The sequence below is a fragment of the Babylonia areolata genome, chromosome 4, assembly GCF_041734735.1.
Source record: "Babylonia areolata isolate BAREFJ2019XMU chromosome 4, ASM4173473v1, whole genome shotgun sequence".
Classification (NCBI taxonomy): Eukaryota; Metazoa; Mollusca; class Gastropoda; order Neogastropoda; family Buccinidae; genus Babylonia; species Babylonia areolata.
The window spans coordinates 5300768-5315356 of record NC_134879.1 but is presented as its reverse complement, the minus strand read 5'-3'; the positions used below and the strand labels follow the sequence as shown (position 1 = coordinate 5315356).

The 14589-nt window shown below is 45.2% G+C and overlaps 1 protein-coding gene across 1 annotated transcript in view; it reads left to right on the top strand.

Annotated features, from left to right (window-relative positions):
* Positions 1-14589, top strand: part of LOC143281543 (gephyrin-like) — a 145549-nt gene that overhangs the window by 59362 nt on the left and 71598 nt on the right. Inside the window, exons 12-13 of the mRNA XM_076586763.1 lie at positions 12802-12983; positions 14232-14385. Of these exons, the coding sequence (XP_076442878.1) occupies positions 12802-12983; positions 14232-14385 (336 nt within the window). The remainder of the gene's footprint in view (positions 1-12801; positions 12984-14231; positions 14386-14589) is intronic.

Sequence of the window (14589 nt, the reverse complement as noted above, 5' to 3'; positions counted from 1 at the left end):
GGGACACTTAGTGAACATCTGCCCAACGCCGAAAGCAAAGTTCATTCTTGTGTCGCTCATCTAACTTTCATCATCGCAGGATGTCCTCAGCTGGATCATGCGTAATAGAAAACCATGACTCAGTTGGTTTCCTCTACAGATTACAGAAAATTCAGAACAATGCTGCATGATTGGTTCTCCCCAAAACGAAATCTGAACATTATACCGCTTTTTGAATCAGTTACACTGGCTTCCTGTAGAATCCCGCATTCACTCAAAGTTAGCGACAATCGCCGTCAAACATTTTTTCTCTTCCTTTGTATCTCTCAGTCCTAGATACTTATGAACCGCGCAGAGAATTAAGAGCCAGTTCTAAAAAAATCCCAATGACTGATCTGAAATGCGCAGGAAGTAGGTCTTTCATGGCCCAAGTTCCCCATGTGTAGAATGCTCTACCAACTTCTCTCAGAAACGTCCCTGATCTCAATTCCTTTAAGTCAGACCTGAAAATTTACCTTTCCCGTAAACATTTCTGTTCCGGGCACAACGGATTAACCAAAGTCTGTTCACAGTATTTTTGTACTGGTGTTTATGTAACCCTGTTTTAATGCATTGTGTATTTTATGTAGTTTGGTTTTAGATGTATCACGTTCTTTTTCCCATCTGGATATTCTTAATCCCGACATGTGTGTGACAGAAGGCACTATGTTATGGCACGTGTGCACACGGGTTTGGCCAAATGGAATTCTGTGTCAGAGATATTTTAATGCTTTTGTAATTCGGTACCAGTGCACTTCATGTTTTGAATATGTGTGTGTGTGTTTGTGTGTGTGAGGGAGAGAGAGAGAGAGGGAGAGCGTGTGTGTGTGTATGTGTGTGTGTGTGTGTGAGGGAGAGACAGTTGTGTGTGTGTGTGTGTGTGTGTGTGTTTGTGAGTGTGTGAAATATATGTATTACATATGTATTTACTTGATAACTTTTATGGTTTGATTTTTTTTTTTCAGATGTGCTTCTTGATTTGCATATATGAACACATTCGATGTTCAGAGAGCTGTTAAAGTGTTTTGAGGCATGTTTTTGATGCAAGGCGCTTTGAGTGGCATTGATATTGCATATCGCGACATAGGAAAATGAGGTATTCTTCTTCGTCTTCTTACTTCATTTTCTTTTATCTCACGGCGGTGGATCAATCCTTTACGCATTTCTTGCATGTAGATATCGATCCAAATCACCTCGAGAATGTCTGAAAGTTTTTGGTCATTGGGTGACACTTCCATAAAAGTCAGGAAAATCAATTCACTTTTTTTTTTTTTTTTTTTTGATGAACATTGCCTAAAATCTCTAACCATTTGGAGCACATTCTAATGATATTTGTCCCTAGTCCATAGCCGTGTATTTTCAGGAAGAAATACGTGTAAAAAGATGTGTGGGTTTATGCGTGCATCCGTGTGTGTGTGTGTGCGCGCGCGCTTTCTCGCACGCCTTTGTGTGTGTTTTGCTTGTGAGCGTGGTGAACGCAGGTGCGCGCCCGCGCGTGTGAATGCATAGTGCGTAGGAGGGAGGCTATTTCAGTAGTCCCTTGACATGCATATGGAAGCACGCTCATCGCTTGTCTCACTCCCAAATTCCCTTTGAAGTGCACTTAAGCGGGGGTCCCCCTCCACTCTGCGGGCGAAGGTAGGGGGTGGGGTGGGGGCGGGGAGTGGGGGGTCGCCGGGAGATTTCACAGCAAAGCATGAAAAGACCCGGGAAAAATCAACCGTACGCCTGCAAACACACACACACAAAATCTCCACCACATAGACACAGACACGCACGCACGCACACCCACACATACACACACACACACACACACCTACACACACACACACACATATGCGCGCTCGCACGTGCGCGCGCACGCACGCACACACACACACCCGCGTCGCGTGTACATACAGAGACAGATACATAGAGACACACAAACACACACACTCACACACACTCACACAAGCGCGCGCGCGCACACACACTCACACACACACACACACACACACACACACACACAAGCGCGAGCCGAGAGGTACGTGTCTAAATACATACAATTGTGCACGCATACGCGCTGAGATGCAAAGCATTCGTCTTTTTCTATGTTCTTTAACTTGTTTACGACCAGTGCGTAAAGCTCATGGGTCTTGTAATGTCTGTTAATGCGTGCGCGCGTTCGCGTGTGCGTTCGTCACAGAACGCTCGAAGACAACATGGCGATTTTTTTATTTTTTATTTTTTAGCATTAAAGAGAACAAATAAGCAAAAACAAAACCACACACTCATAAAAGTAGCAACCACTTCTGGGTATTTATAGATGTTTTGCATGTTCATGTATGTATGTATGTATCTATGTATGTATGTATGTATACGTATATATGTGTTCTCATGTTTTACAAAGGTGTGTGTGCGTGTGTGTGTGTGTGTGTGTGCGTGTGTGTGCGTGCGTGCGTGTGTGTGTGTGTGTGTGTGTGTGTGTGTGTGTGCTCGTGCGAGCGCTGGTAATGATTGATTGTTTATTGACTGATTTATTTATGTTAAAAATGTCAAACACGGAAGCAAAATGCCAGACCAAGCATCCTCTCCAGACGCCTCCTGTAGCCTGATGCAGGAAGTCTGCGGTCTCTAATGAGCATCACATACGCACACACACACACGCGCGCGCGCGCACACACACACACACACGCACACACACACACACACGCGCGCGCACACACATAACACACACACACACGCGCGCGCGCGCGCACACATACACATACAAACTGAGAGAGAGAGGGAACACCGGACAAGCCGTTAAAAAGATACAAACACACAGGTGGGTATTAGGAGGGGGAGGGGGGGTGAGACCACCAACATCGACACCAACAACCTGCAAGTCCCCCCCCCCTCCACACACACTCCCTTCTGCGTCCTCCCCCCATGCCCCGCCCCCTCCTCTGCATTCATCCCTCATCCCAGTCCTAGACACCCTTCCTCAATCCTATACCCTTTTCCATCCCCCCTCCTCCCTTGCCCGCCCCCTAGTTTACTCTTCCTCTTCCTCACCCCAATTCTCGTGTAGCGTTTCGTACATTCCACAACTGTCTACTTCTATATGTTTCCTTCTCTGTCTGACTACCTATTTGTCTCTGTCCCTTTCTCTATTCTTCTCTGTCTCTGTCTTTTTTTTTCTTTTTCTTTTTTTACTCTCTTCTCTCTCTTTCTCTTCCTCTGGCTGTCAGCCTGGTCTTTTTCTTTCTTCCTCTGTGTGCTTCTAGCCCCCATCCTCCCCTCAAACTTCTGTATACCTCCTCTCTGTCATTCTCCATTTTTTTCTTTGGTCTTTTTTGTTTGTTTGTGTGTTTATGTACTACTATCTCTCTTCCTCTCTCTGCCTCTCTCTGTCTCTGTCTCTGCCTCTGTCTCTCTCACGCGCGCGCGATATTGTATTGTACATAAATTCTATGTTTATGTTTGCACATGCTTGTGTAATTTTGACGTTGGTATTGTGAATTGACTGTCGCTTCTTTTTTTTTCTTTTTCTTTTTTTTTCCTCTCAATTATTCTTGCCCAGAGGGCTGGATGTAAACAAGTACTTCGTGCTTACTCCTTTACCCTCGTAAAATAAAATTTCGTTCGTTCATTCGTTCTCTCTCTCTCTCTCTTCTCTCTCTCTCTCTAAGCCCACCCTCTCTAGCACATTCTTTCTGTTTCTTCGTCCTTCCCTGTCTCCCACCCCCCTCCCCAATTCCCAGCAGTGGCAATTACTGTAATGAAGTCAACTTTGGACAACATACAGGCTGTGGCTGTGATCTCTTGTGTGCTGTGCTGTGTGTGTGTGTGTGTGTGTGTGTGTGTTCGCGCGCGCGCGTGTATGTGTGCGTGCGCGCATGTAGGTGTGTTTGTGCTTATGCGAGTATTTGTGTGTGTGTGTGTGTGTTTCGTTCTCTCTGTGTGTGCGTGCGTTTGAGAATTACGTGGGGGGTAAGGTCCTCCTTCCCGCTTTAAGCGATAATTAGCGTTGGTACGCTTGTCTTGTCTGTGCGGGAGGAGGAGGTGGGATGCAACGAGGGGGGTCTGGAAGGGCAGATGGGGGAGACGGAAACATGAGAAATAAGGAAAAGAGGGGGAGAGAAAGAGAGGAGAGAGGGAGTGGTGGTGGGAGAGAGACAGCAACGAGGGGGTTCTCGAGGGGGTTCTGGAAGGGCATAGAGGAAAAGGAAACATGAGAGAGAAGGAAAAGAGAGAGAGAGAGAGGGAGGGAGAGCAACGAGGAGGGTCTGGAAGGACATAGGAGGAAAAGAAACATGAGAGAGAAGGAAAGAGGGAGAGAGAGAGAGAGCAACGAAGGGGTTCTGGAAGGGCATATGAGGACAAGGAAACATGGGAGAGAAGGAAAGAGAGAGAGGGAGAGAGAGGGACGCAAGAATTTTAATGTAAGGTCACCGACCTGTATACATTTTGGGTGCACGTGTTGCACACACATCTTAACTAAAATAAAATAGGAAGAACGAAAACAATCCACTTAATACACAGTGAGCTCACTGAGAACAAGTAAACTAAATGAAAAGCACGAAGCTGATATTTTTGTTGTTCTGAAAGTACTCTTCTCTCAGTCTTAATGCATAAAAAAACAAACATTGCAACGTCTCTGGTCACATTACAACTTTCGTTTTGCAGCTGAAATGGTAATGACAGATTTCTAACATTTTACATATGCTTGTGCAAATATTTCTTGGACAGGCTGTTAGTACATGTAGTTCATCCTCTATTCTACCACCACATGGACAGTTTTTCAAAACATCACGATAACGCTGATTTACTTTTAATTCGTTTATACCAAAACGGAACAATGAAAGCCGATCTAAATTCACTGATGGTAAGATGAGATAAATATTTTTCAGGTTGTAATAAAGATTTTAATGACCTATATGTTTCATAACGATTACTCCCGGTGAGTTTGCTTGCCCAATCCTGTTTGAAGCCATCTATCATGCGTTGTTCGAACATTTTAAGAAAAGCATTTACATCCCCAACCCCGCCATTTATCCAAACTTCTGAAAACCCATAAATGTCTAAACAGTGTTTCAGTCTATCCCATAAATGTCTAAACAGTGTTTCAGTCTATCTGCCCAGTTTCTCGAAGACATATCAGCATTGCATGTCATCTTATTTACGCTCATTAGGTACGCTTGTTTCGGATTCTCGATAAAGACATCTGATTTAGCTTGTCGACCAGCTCCCACGACCTTTTCTACTGTTGGGCGACTTCAATGGCCACTCTCCGCTCTGGGGAAGTGAGATGACATCAGCCCGAGGTCTTCTTTTGGAAAACCTTCTTTCTGATATGGACCTGTGCTGTCTTAACGACAAGTCTCCCACTTATTTTCATCTGTCGTCTGGAAAGCTCTCTTGTTTAGATCTGTCGGTCTGCGATCCATCGTTGGTCCTGGACTACGAGTGGAGAGTGCACGACGATCTGCACGGGAGTGACCACTTTCCTGTCGTCCTCCGCCCCACAGATGGGAAGGTGACTCTCTGCCTGACCGCCTGAACTATGACAAAGCCGACTGGGGAATTTTTACCACAAAGTTAAGAGCGGAGCTGCAGGAAGAAACAGTATTACAAAGCAAGGAACCTGCTGACACTCTGACACAGATCATTTTAGATTGCGCCAAAGCAACAGTCCCATCGTCTACCTCCAAGCCTCAGATGCCAAGAACGCCCTGGTTCAACGCGGAATGTCGGGAGGCCCGTAAGTCTCGGAAGAGAGCGCAACGACGCGTCTTTCGGAGACCGGAGACCGATAGCGTTCGAACCAATCAACAGCTGAGGGCAAAAGCCAGGTATGTTTTTAGAAAGAGCCAGAGAAGATCATGGAGAGATTTTTGTTCTTCCTTAACCTCCAACACACCCAAGAAGAAAGTGTGGAGGGTTTTGAAAAAAAATTAAGGGCAAAAACGTCTGCCCAATTTTTCACCATCTTAAACTCTCAGACACTCTGGTCACAGAGAAAAAAACAGTTGCCAGTTTGCTTGCCTCCACAATCGAACTGAATTCTAGATCTGCCAACAAATCTGCTCGGTTTCTCAAAACCAAAATCCTGAAAGAAAAATCACCCTGCAACTTCTCTCCCGACAACACAGAGAGCTACAACCTTCCTTCCACTATAGATGAACTAAAATCTGCCCTTCAGACCTGCACGGATTCCTCTCCAGGAATGGACGAGGTCCATTATAAACTCTTAAAACATCTCCCCGAAACCTGTCTGGACACCCTGCTCAAAGTTTACAACCACATCTGGATCACAGGCTTTTTTCCACCCTCCTGGCGGAAAGCCCTCATAATCCCAGTGCCAAAACCGGGAAAAGACCCCTCGAACCCCTCCAGCTACCGCCCAATAGCACTGACCAGCTGCATCTGCAAACTGATGGAGAAGATGGTCAACGGTAGACTGATGTGGAAACTAGAGGCCGACGGCCTTCTGGCGAAAGAACAGTGCGGTTTCCGCAAGCATCGCTCTACCGTTGACCATCTGGTTCGTCTGGAAACCACTTTAAGAAATGCCTTTGTAAATAAACAGCATGTGGTGGCCATATTTTTTGACTTAGAGAAAGCTTACGATACCACCTGGAAATTTGGAATCCTCTCGGACCTGCACAAGCTCGGCTTCTGAAGACACCTGCCCAAGTTCATCCACATTTTTTTGCAAGACAGACAATTCCAGGTGAGGGTCGGCACCATCCTGTCCGACATTCACGAGCAGGAGCTGGGTGTCCCGCAATGGAGCATTCTGTCACCAGCTCTCTTCAGCATCAGAATTAATGACATTGTTCAATCCGTTCAGAAGGGATCGGACAGCTCGCTGTTCGTGGACGATTTCGCCTTGTATGCAACTGGCAGCACGTATGCCAGCATCCAGAGACGGCTTCAGCTCTGCGTCGACAAAATCCAGGGTTGGGCAGAGGAGAATGGTTTCACCTTTTCGTCCTCCAAAACTGAGTGTATTCATTTTCATAACTTTCGCCAGTTCTATCCGGACCCTGAAATCCGTCTGGGAAAATCCACCATCCCGGAGGGGTCGTTTTTGATCAGAAGCTGAACTTCCTCAGCCATATCAGACAGCTTAAAGGATTCAAAGCCCTGAACATCATCCGAGTGGTGGCACACACGGACTGGGGTGCTGATAGGAGAACCTCTACAGAGCCCTGGTACGGTCCAAACTGGACTACGAAAGTGTAGTATACGGCTCGGCCAGACCGTCTTACCTGAAACTGTTGGACCCTATACACCACCAAGGGCTCCGTCTCAGCTTAGGTGCGTTCCACACCACCCCTGTGCACAGCCTGTATGCAGAGGCGGGGGAGCCGCCTCTCTCCAACCGCAGACTGAAGCTGACCCTAAACTATTACTTGAAATTGTTTTCTGAACCTACAAACCCTGCTTACGACGTTGTATTCAACAACCCCTTCAACAAAAAATTTAGAGACAACCCAAACTGCATCCCTCCTCTTGGACTCCGCATTCAGCCGCACATAGAAAATGCCGATCTGGATGTCGGTGGCATCTCAGACCTCCAAGTTCCCCGACAGCCCTCCATGGACCTTTAGAACACCGGAGGTCCGATTCGATCTGGCCTCATACCATAAAGACTCCACCAGTTCTCTGGCCTACAGAACTTACTTTTCAGAACTCTGCCACAAATTTCCCACTTTCCAAAGCATCTTCACTGACGGTTCCAAGTCAGAGGACGGAGTCGCTGCATCTGCGTTCTGTCTCGCCTTTCCTGACCGGCCCTCAGCGGAACACATCCTGTCTGACAGCTCAGTGTACACTGCGGAACTGACCGCACTGGTTCTGGCGGTAAAAATGGTTCTCTCTTCGAAACAAAAGAGATTCATGATCTTTTCCGACTCCTTGTCAGCCCTGGAGGCGATCGCCTGCAGGAATATCACTCGTCCCAAACTGCTGGAATTTTATGAAGCTTTTACTCTCGCAAAGAAGAAAGGATACGAGGTTGTGTTGGCCTGGGTTCCCGGACATGTTGGCATTCGTGCTGGCCAGGAACGCGGTAAAGAAAGAATTATCCAGATCCTTTGTACCATACACAGACATGAAGCAGAAGGTGAACACTTATGTTAAGGATCTTTGGCAAGAGGAGTGGAACACCCAGACGGACAACAAGCTCTTTCAGATCCGTCCAGACCTAAAAGAGACCCTCCCTTCAGGGGTGAAGAAAGGAGGAGGAGTCTGTGCTGTGCAGACTGCATGCGGGGCACACTTTTTTTTTCTTTTTTTTTTATACTCATTCTTACTTGTTGAAGGGGGAAGAGGCCCCTCGATGTATTCCCTGTGATGAGCCTCTCACCGTGAAACACGTGCTCCTTGACTGTTGGGATCTGCATGACGTTAGACACAGACATTACACGGCGGTTTCTTTGAAGACCTTGTATCGTGATGTCCCTCCGTGGGCGCTGATGGACTTCTTAAAAGAAGTGAACATTTTTAACCAGATTTGAAGGTTTTAAACTATGGAAGTTTTTAAAAAAAAACAACAACAAAACTTTGAGTGGAAAGTTTGAAGTGGTGACTCGTTTTAATTGTTTGTTTTCTTTTTACCCTTGTAGTAGTTATTAACGCGGCGATAGCCTTGAGATGGCTTTAGTGGTCGGCGAGGCTCTAAGCACCATAATTTCATTTCATTTCATTTCATCTGATTTAGCTTAAACTAGTATCGCATTGTACTGATGTAACTATCATTGTATAATGGATATCTACCAATATCACCATAAATCATTACATTTGGGGTTTTGGGACTTACACTCAGAAATCTTTTACAAGCAAACAAGTGGACACACTCGACTGCTTTGAAACGCATTGTTCCCCATATTGCAGATGCGTATAATAGTATAGGCTTTATCTGCACATGAAAGAGTTAAAAAAAAAACCCCGGTTCTGTCCATATTGCCAAGACTCCACATTGTTCTCATAATTTCAACCACCCTCCCTTTTGCCCTGCTGGCGAACTCTTCAAGCGCAGAGAAAGAGAGAGAGAGCAACGAGGGGGTTCTGGAAGGGCATAGGAGGGAAAGGAAACATGGGAGAGAAGGAGAGAGAGAAAGAGAGAGAGAGAGAGCAACGAGGGGGTTCTGGAAGGGCATAGGAGGAAAGGAAACATGGGGGAGAAGGAGAGAGAGAGAGAGAGCAACGAGGGGGTTCTGAAAGGGCATAGGAGGGAAAGGAAACATGGGAGAGGAGAGAGAGAGAGAGAAAGGGAGATAGATAGAGAGCAACGAGGGGGTTCTGGAAGGGCATAGGAGGGAAAGGAAACATGGGAGAGAAGGAGAGAGAGAGAGAGAAAGGGAGATAGATAGAGAGCAACGAGGGGGTTCTGGAAGGGCATAGGAGGAAAGGAAACATGGGAGAGAAGGAAAGAGGGAGAGAGAGGAGGCAGAGAAGACAGAGCAACAGGGGGTTCTGGAAGGGCATAGGAGGAAAGGAAACATGGGGGAGAAGGAGAGAGAGACAATGACAAATGACAATGACAAATGTTTTATTGAGGGTAAAATGGATAAGTTGGAAGCTTCTTTACACCATGCCCTCACACACGCATACACACACATACATACATTGTAATAAATAAGTATAAATCATAAATGACATAGAAAAAAACCAAATAGATAATAATAGTCACATAAATGGATGAATCAAAGACTACAATTACGGAAACATGAAAATCATACAAAACATTGCCACATGAAAATCTTCAAACACACACACGTGTGTGCACACACAGGCATTATACACATAATCTCGAACACACAAGTACACAGAGATACACACGCATACTTACACTCGCCGATTTTCCTTGCTTACACACTGTTGGAGAACAATTAACTCACTCAGTACGGCCAGTCCTCTCTTCTCCTGTACACAGACCCCTCGGATGTCCAGTGGGTGTCTGAATGACCCAACCTTTAGCTTCCATCGTCAGAATAGTGGTATTCTTTGTCAACATTCACCTCTTCAGTATAAGAGCCTTCCGCTTGCAATATTTTGATGGTGGTAATTGGGGTGAAACGCTGTTAACGTCGTCTCTTTCGCCGTTCGTATGGAGAGAGTTAATCAAAGTACGCTGGCTTACTAGGATCTCATCATATGCTTTGATTTTGCTGGTACTAATTACATTTGTTGCATCAGATATTTTTGATACGCTTTTTTGAAAGATGCTATAGTAGATCTATTTCTAAGATACTCGGGGATTTCATTCCACAGTTTACCACCAGAATAAGTGAGAGAGGACATGAAAAGGTTATTTCTGGGACGAGGGGTAAAAATGGTACTCTTGCTACGAATGATTCTTTCTGGGAATTTCCTATAAAGATAGGGCGGTGCAAAGTTCTTCATAATTTTGAACATAAAAACACCCTTGTTAAAGCGACATTTAAGATGAAAGGGGAGAATATTTAGTTCAACATAGTCATTTGTTTGAATAGAAGATTTAAGGACAATGAGCTTAAAGGGAACGTCTGTATATACTTTCAAGAGGTTTTAAGCAATTTTTACTAGCCCCGTCCCAGCATGTTGATGCATAGTCAATATCAGGTTGGATGTATGCATGAAAAAATAATTTACGGGTATGCTGATTAAGGAAATGTTTAATTCTATTGAGCTGAAATACTTTTTTCGATAACTTCTTGCACAGAGCAGAGATATGATAAGACCAGGAAAGGTTATTGTCAAGTGTAAGACCAAGTAGTCTATAAGAACTAACTTCCAGCAAATCATTATCAAGTACCTTGAGCCCTTTTATTTTAGATTTGATATTTTGTCGTTTTTGTCTGGTTGTGATTAACATAAATTTAGACTTCTATGGGTGAATTGCCATGTGGTTCATTTCAGTCCAGTTTATAAGTTTATCAATATCGCTCTGCAACTTAGCGCATACTGTATTGGCATTTGCGTCTTTTTGATGGAGTGTTGTATCATCAGGGAAAAGTTCGCAAGAGGATGAAACGTGAAGTGGAAGATCATTTATATAAATTGAAAATAAAATAGGCCCTAAAACTGATCCCTGAGGAATACCATAATTAACTGACATAAGAGGGAACATTTTAGAAGCTTGGATAACCGCTTGTTTCCTATTATCAAGAAAAGAAGATATCAGTTCAACTGAATCAGATGATAAGCCATACATGACCAACTTTTTCGAAAGTAGTTTATGATCTGCTGTATCAAAGGCTTTTGCAAAATCAACAAAAACAGACCCAGTAAATAAGAGAGAGAGAGCAACGAGGGGGTTCTGGAAGGGCATAGGAGGGAAAGGAAACATGGGAGAGAAGGAGATCGAGAGAGAGAAAGGAGATAGAGAGCAACGAGGGGGTTCTGGAAGGGCATAGGAGGAAAGGAAACATGGGAGAGAAGGAGGGAGAGAGAGAGAGAGCAACGAGTGGGTTCTGGAAGGGCAAAAGAGGAAAGGAAACATGGGGGAGAAGGAAAGAGGGAGAGAGAGGAGACAGAGAAGACAGAGCAACAGGGGGTTCTGGAAGGGCATAGGAGGAAAGGAAACATGGGGGAGAAAGAGAGAGAGAAAGGGAGATTGATAGAGAGAGCAACGAGGAGGTTCTGGAAGGGCATAGGAGGGAAAGGAAACATGGGAGAGGAGAGAGAGGAGAGGGAGAGAGAAAGGGAGATAGAGAGCAACGAGGGGGTTCTGGAAGGGCATAGGAGGAAAGGAAACATGAGAGAAGGGAGAGAGAGAGCAACGAGGGGGTTCTGGAAGGGCATAGGAGGGAAAGAAAACATGGGAGAGAGGGAGAGAGAGGAGACAGAGAAGACAGAGCAACAGGGGGTTCTGGAAGGGCAAAGGAAACATGAGAGAGAAGGAAAGTGAGAGAGAAGGAGAGTGAGAGAGAGGTGTCACGATAACTATTGCAGTTTCTGATCATCTGCCACACAGTTGGTCGATGAAAAATGAAATAAATAAAGTTCACGTTCACCACGTAATAAAGTATTTATGTTTATACTATTTACAGGGAGAGTAGCAACTGTGTTCTCTCTTATATTGTTGTAATTTGGGCAGTGTATTTCCTTTTCTCGCAGTATTTTGCCCTTTCCGTCTCTGTCTCTGTCTCTTTGTATCCCTCTGTCTGTCTGTCTGTCTGTCTCCATCTTTGTCTCTTCTTTTCTGTCTTTCCATACACCCTTTCTCTCCTCTTTTTACCTGTCTTTTTTTTTCCCTCTTTCTCACCTTTTTTTTTATGAACTACACTCGGTATTTGGCCCTCTCTGTTGATTGAACTATAAACAAGAATCTGAACAGGTTCAAAATGATTTGTCGTGTGTGTGTGTGTGTGTGTGTGTGTGTGTGTGTGTGTGTGTGTGTGCGTGGTGTGGTAAGCGCGCGCGCGCACACACACACACACATACACACGCGCGCGCGCGCGTGCGCTTACCATGCCACTTAGGTTCCTCTTTTTAATCTCCCATTTTTTTCACATGTCCTGGCCTAACCAGAAAGCTTCCCTTTTCCATGCGGTTTGTGCAGGCGTTTGTCTTTACAAGTGCACGCAAGCGCACGTAGCTCGACAAAAACAACAACAGCAACATCAAAACACAAAACAAAAACAAACAAACAAAAAAACAAAACAACCCCCCCCCCTCCAAAACGACAATAACGCAAGCTGAAGATTATGTGCGTTCTGAAATGAAGTTCGTCTTTCTGTGTGTGTGTGTGCGTGCGTGCGTGTGTGTTGTGTGTGTGTGCGTGCGTGTGTGTGTGTTGTGTTGTGTGTGTGTGTGTGTGTGCTGCAGCCTGAGAAGCGGGCGGTAGTGGGCGGCCACTGCATGAGGATCAACACGGGGGCCCCCGTGCCACCCGGGGCAGACGCCGTGACGCAGGTGGAGGACACGCGGCTGGAGAGGACCGACCCCCAGGGGGCTGAGGAGCTGGAGATCTCCATCCTGACTCCGCCCTTCCCCGGCCAGGACATCAGGTCAGGCCTGCAGGAGTTGGGGGAATACTAGCTGCTGCTGCTAGCTACTGCTACTGCCGGTACTGCTGCTGTTGCTGCTGATTAATGTTTAGATAGCGAGACAATCAAAGCGCTTTCACACCAGTCAGTCAAACGCTGCTGGTGTTACTGCTGCTGCTGCTGTTGTTGCTGCTGCTGCTGTTGCTGCTGCTGCTGCTGCTGCTACTACTACTACTACTACTACTACTACTACTACTACTACTACAATTTATGTAGCGCTAAATCTTGTGCAGAGATAAATATTTATGCAGCGCTAAATCTTTTGCAGAGATAAATCAAAGCGCATTCACACCAGTCAGGCTCACGCTGCTGCTGTTGCTGCTACTACTACTGCTGCTGCTGTTGTTATTATTATTATTGCTATCATTACAACTACTACTGCTGCTGCTGCTGCTGCCATTACTACTGCTGCTGCTGCTGCTGTTGTTACTACTACTGCTACTACTACTACTACTGCTACTCATGATCATCGGAATCATCAACATCATCATCTTCGTCGTCATCATGATCATAATAGATAATAAAGATGATGATAATAGTGATTATAGTAATAATAATAATAACAAAAGCACATAGAATAGCAATAAAAACAATTACTACTGCTAAAACTTCTGCTGCTACCACTATTATTGCTTCTGCTGCTAATGCTACTACTACTACTACTACTGCTGCTGCTGCTACTTCTCCAGCTAACACTGCTGCTGCTACTACTACTACTACTTCTGCTGCTGCTGCTACTATTACTGCTACTGCTGCAGCTGTTACCACTGCTGCTTTTACTATTACTACTACTATTACTACTACGACGACGACGACGACTATTCATGATCATCGGCATCATCAACATCATCGTCGTTGCCATCATGATAATGATAAATAATAAAGATAAGAATAATAATAAAGATGATAATAATAATAACAACAACAACAACAAGAATCATCATCATCATCATCATCATCATCATCATGGTGATGGTGATGGTGATGAGGATGATAACAGCACCAAGAATACCAATAAGAACAACAATTATAATCATAGCGATAAAAAACCCAACAACTACCAATAAGAACAATTGTAATTATAGCGACAAAAAAACAAAAAACAAACAAACCAACAACAAATAATAGAGAGAGAGAAAAGAAAACCAAAAAAAAAACAAAAAAACAAACAAACAGACAAACAACAACAAAAACCCTGTATGCACACAGGCCAGTGGGTTCAGACATCAAGGCCGGGGAGAAGGTGCTGAGTGAGGGCCAGAGGCTGGGCCCGGCAGAGCTGGGTCTGCTGGCCACTGTGGGCGTCACCTCTGTCCGCTGCTACAGGACTCCCGTGGTGGCCGTCATGTCTACGGGCAACGAGGTGGGTGGTTGGGGTTGGTGGGGGAGTGTGTGTGTGTCGGGTGTGGGGGAGCGGGAGGGATGGTGGTGGTGGGTGATGAGTGTGTGTGTGTGTGTGTCTGCGTGGATGGGTGGGTAGGCGCACAACCCCTACACGCATACACACACACACACACACACACACACACACACACACATGCACGTTCAGCAGTTTGAAATCAGAGAC